Source organism: Montipora capricornis, chromosome 2, assembly GCF_036669925.1.
Source record: "Montipora capricornis isolate CH-2021 chromosome 2, ASM3666992v2, whole genome shotgun sequence".
Classification (NCBI taxonomy): Eukaryota; Metazoa; Cnidaria; class Anthozoa; order Scleractinia; family Acroporidae; genus Montipora; species Montipora capricornis.
Window position 1 is genome coordinate 47,927,851 of NC_090884.1, and position 5,000 is coordinate 47,932,850.

The window sequence follows — 5,000 nt, forward strand, 5'->3', positions numbered from 1 at the left end:
AATAGCCCTTATCACGTTTGCGTCTTCTGTGCGGGCGGTCAGTGGACATAGAATGGATTCCTGATTCCACGCTCTAGACTCCGGATTCCAAAGCCTCATATTTGCTGGATTCCGGATTCCTTCCCATCAGGCAAAACATGTCGAGTATCCTCTGTTCTCTAAGCGGTTTTTGAAAACATTCTTCCTCAAAATGTCTGCCACATAAGTAGGAATCCTTGTTTACCGGCGTGTTCGTCCGTTTGAACTTAACCAGCCATTTTTGTAGCAATTCGAAAGCAACAAATGCCAAGGTATTTTTTTGGATTCTTCCTTATTGCCGCGACTGTTGCATCCATATGCAGTATAATGTATAACAGTAGCACTATCGGCCCATGTGACTCGGTTTTGAAAGGCGGCTTCTGATTGGTTAATCCAGATAGTACGCAGCTTCTGATTGGTTTAAAAAGTATGACGTCATCACGGTGGCCATTATCACGTGCACACTTAGGGTCAAAGTTCAAGTTATTGAAAATGGACCAATAGGGTGTAGGATAGTGACGTCACGGGGTTGGGAAACAAGATGTCGGACGGTGTGACGTCATTGGGTATTCAAGATGGGGTCGTGAGCCAATCAGAAGCTGCGTACTATCTGGATTAATCAATCAGAAGCCGCCTTTCAAAACCGAGTCATATGGGCCGATTGTACTATACTTATAACCACGACGAGATTATGTGAAAAATATATAATATCGCGTCCGAACTCGATGTTTCGTTGAGATTTGTTTCCTAACCTTCAGCATGGGGACACGATAGCCTCGTTTTGAAATTATGATGTCCAGATTCGAACTCACGACCTTTGCGATGTTGGTGCAATACTCACCAACTGAGCTATGAAGCCACACAGTTGGGAGCAGGTCAATGTGTTGGGCTCATTTGTTCCCTGAAAGGACTAATGAATAAAAGAAATTTATATTGAGCCCAACAAATATACATTTCTGCACTAGTAAAGCTTGAATAGGCCACTTTCGAAAATACAATAATACTCTTTGTTTGCCCTGAACAGGCTTACCTTACCCTTGAGAACAGGCCTACTTTACCCTTGTTAGACCCCATTTAGAATACGCTTGTAGCGCTTGGGACCCTCATCTTTCTAAACGTATTATGGAAATTGAGAAAATTCAACGCAGGGCAGCTTGCTGGGTCAAATCCTGTTACATCAGAGAACCAGGGGTAGTTACTAACGTTTTAGAAGAACTTGCTTCGTCATCGCTTCAGAGGAGGAGGTTAAATGCTCGACTCTAACTTATTAAGCTTAAGGGAAGAATCACTCCTCAGTATAATCGTAAGAAGTTCATTCAACCCTACTTATCAGGAAATGCTTATAAGTTCAATTTTTTTGCTAGAACAATTAAGGATTGGAATAGTTAAAGTGACTCTGTGATTAAATGTGAAACATATGATGATCAAACGAGCCGTAAGTAATTTAATTTAATAATTTCAGTGTTACAACGAGTATTTAACATTACTTTTTTTTCACTTACATTTATTTTAATATATTTATGATTTATTTATAAGTAACCTAGCTGTATGTCGATTCTGTGAGTTATACCTGACCACATGTAATGGGAAACCTTTATAGATTAAAGATGTCTCCATGCAAGAGAAAATGAAAAAAAAAAACAATGCTTATGCAAAACTTTGGTCTACTCCTACATACCTTTGTTTTTTTCAGATTCAGTTTGTTGACAGTTTGCCCAAGACAGTCAGTGGCAAAATAAGAAGAGTAGAATTGAGACAGCAAGAATGGTCTTAAATACATCGCTCATATTCTACAACAGGGAACGAAAACCTTTCTTCCTGCCTTTTTTTACGATTTCGACAGATCAAAGTTATAAGGACACCACTTTATTGATAGAAAATGAACAGGAAAGGTTTCAAGAATTTACAAACTCACTCCATGAGTAGAAAACACTTTGATCCTTTAACAAATTCTCCAAACTATTTTCGTAATGAAGTGAACAGAGATCAGTAAGGAGCATTTCCGTGTGGATATAGGGCTTATTACGAGAACAACATTTTATTTTGTTTTCGTATGAGGTACGTATGAAGAAATAAAGGAAAAGGAAAAAAAAAACCAAAACATCCGGTTCACCACAGATTATCCCTTGAGATGAGGTTGGATTAACTGTTATTGGCAGTTGTCGTTGTCATTATCTTTTAGCAAGGTATTGTTACCGGAGGCAGGGGAAAATTCGCATGTGAAGGGGCGGGGATGCTCTTTGGAAATTTTGAATTTAACGGTAACCTTCACAGCTACATATAATGGCGTATAGCCTGGAGGACCTAAAACACCCTAAGTGAAACCAAAATGCGAAATTTACGACCCTAAGCGAGACGACGAGCATTCCTGCCTTTTCATATGCAGATTCCCCCCCCCCCCCCCACCCCACACACACACACACACACACACACACCTTGGGAAATGGCTACAAAATGAAATATTTCCTTATTTATCGTTAAGTGTTGTACATTGATTCAACGGATTTGCGCTCATCAAGAAAAAGTACTTAGTAGTGCCTTTTTAGGTACTGGTCAATGCTATAGGCCATTTCGGAATTGCGCAGGAAACTGGGGCGAGTTTCAAACTTGAACCAATCGATAAATTGACACCATCACATGAAGGATAACATTGAGATTGGCCATCTGTCAAAGTTTGATGCCTTTAGGTCGAACAGAGAGACCAAGTTATAGACTTTAAAACATAGTTGAAAATCCATACAAACCTCTCTAATTTTTTATAACAATAATAAAAGCAAGGTGACACACGCTAACACCAACCCGGTGTGGCCAACACATCACACATGCGCACAACCATTTCACCCGGTCAATTAGCAGCTGCGCCATGCTGGCCCAAAAGGCCGAAACAGCTGTCCATGGCTAGCAAGAGTTTTAAAAACGGGGAGAATATTAAGCGAAAACGGGAGGCCTGAAATCTTCGCCGAAAACGGGAGGTTTGGAATCTCTGATCACCTGACAACGGCCAAGAAAAGTATGTGATTTTTCACAGTTGTAGAAAGTATTATGTAATTTGCTGAGTTTTTTAATCATTACAAAAATGCAAAATATTTTACACTAAGTTAAGACCGAATGCATAAATGGCGGCCAAAAAAATATTATTTTGTTTATGTGCTAATGGACTAACTAGCCTTGTTTGTATGCACAAAATACAAAAGAAATGTTGCTTGAGAGCGAGGCTAGTGAGTGTAATTAGGACGTAAACAAGAGAACACATTTTTGGCCAACATTTATGCATGCATTCGGTCTGACGCAGCCACGGTGATGTCAGGCCGGTTTCAAACGTCGAACTTCATATGTGCCGAATCTAATGCAAATTAGCGAAAACAATATATTTTTCTCCTTTGCATTAGATTCGGCACATGTAAAGCGGGCCTTACTATTCTCACTGGGGCCATGTCGTACAAACGCCTCAAATCTCTTCGGGATTCAAGGATAAAATTCCCACGCGCTCATAGTCTCCTGGGTGTTCTGTTTCACACAGGTTTTGTATAAATAGGCCTGTTTTGGCCTGGTTAATTCTCTTTTCGTTAAACGTTCGCCAGTCGTTAGCTTGGCGTTTTTCTTTTGCCCTGTCATCGCTGCGCCATCTTCGAAGATTTTCTTCGTTTCTTAGTTCTCCATTGCCGGACCAAGTTCCTGTTGTTCCTGCGGATGGGGCTGTTGCAGCGGCCGTTGACCCTCCAGTTGTCGCGCCGCCGGCTCCAGCCGTCGTGACAACAACGCACAGAACGATAACGGCAACGTGGTTCCTGCGCCCCAACCTGCAGCTCCGGAGGTTAGTGTTTCTCTTGTCCTTGTATTCGTTTAGCTTGGTTCTCGCTTCTGTGTTACTTGTTTTGGTTTTCGCGTTTGTGCTACTAATTTAGTTTTCGCATCTGTGTACTGGTTTACAATTCTCGCGTCTGTGTTACTACTTTCGCGTTTGTGTTACCACTTTAGTTTTGGCGCCAGTGTATCAATTCAGTTTTCGCGTATGTATACAACTTTAGCTTTCCGTCTGTGTGGCAAGTTTAGTTTTCGCGTCTGTGTTACCGATTTAGTTTTCACATCTTTGTTTCGACTTAGTTTTCCGTCTGTGTGACAATTTATGTTTTTCATCTGTGTGGCAAGTCTGTGTTACATATTTAATTTTCGCGTCTGTGTGACAAATTTTGTTTTCCGTCTGTGTGACAAATTTAGCTTTCGCTTCTGTGTTACAGCTCTAGTTTTCCGCCTTTATTACAAGTGTGTGTGACAAAGTTTGTTTTCGCGTCTGTGTGACAAATTTGGTTTTCCGTCTGTGTGACAAGTCTGTGTGACAAATTTAGCTTCCGTGTCTGTGTGACAACTTTAGTTTTCCGTCTGTGTGACAAGTCTGTGTGACAAATTTAATTTTCGCGTCTGTGTGACATTTAGTTTTCCGCCTGTGTGACAAATTAAGTCTTTTGTGTCTGTGTGACAAGATTTTTCACCTGCGTGTGGAGCTTTCACTTTTTTCTCATTTCGTAGGGTTATGAGGACCTTCGCCAAACAATAGTCTTTGCAATCGGCCCTTAATTTTTCCAAAGTTAATCAGTCCTTGGAATCACTTAGACTCCTCACCTCTCGTCTTGCCGCGCTTCTCGATCCTTTCGCCCTCCTTGCGGCTTTGGAACAAATGTCAGACCACGCTAGGGAGGCGAACCACCCTTAACGCAAGAAGTTTGATGCTATTTTTAAACAGTGTCTCCCTTGAAAACTCCAACTCGCTTGCTGAAGTGGTGCTGCAACTCCTTGGGGATAAGGAGGAAAGAGATGTGGCTTCCCAGATCCCTTAGATTTTTGGGGAGACAATTCCGGCGCCCTGCGTCCAGGCCCCTATCCTGGAAGTTCATTTGGTCGCGGTGGACGTCTCACGCCACAGTACTACAGACCCGGAACCTTTCCTCGGCGCTGTTTTAATTGCAGAAACGTTGGTCGTTTTG

The 5,000-nt window shown here is 41.7% G+C and overlaps 2 protein-coding genes across 2 annotated transcripts in view; both read left to right on the forward strand.

The window, feature by feature from the left end:
• LOC138024716 (acyl-coenzyme A synthetase ACSM3, mitochondrial-like) overlaps positions 1–2,113 on the forward strand; it is a 21,675-nt gene extending 19,562 nt beyond the window's left edge. Inside the window, exon 15 of the mRNA XM_068871934.1 lies at positions 1,712–2,113. Coding sequence (XP_068728035.1) covers positions 1,712–1,792 — 81 coding nt within the window. The 3' untranslated portion in view covers positions 1,793–2,113. The remainder of the gene's footprint in view (positions 1–1,711) is intronic.
• Positions 2,114–2,914: 801 nt separating this feature from the next.
• The window catches only part of LOC138024726 (histone-lysine N-methyltransferase EHMT2-like), a 49,714-nt gene continuing 47,628 nt past the window's right edge, over positions 2,915–5,000 (forward strand). The window contains exons 1-2 of the mRNA XM_068871939.1: positions 2,915–3,028; positions 3,671–3,832. The gene's annotated coding sequence lies outside the window, so the exon portion shown is untranslated. The remainder of the gene's footprint in view (positions 3,029–3,670; positions 3,833–5,000) is intronic.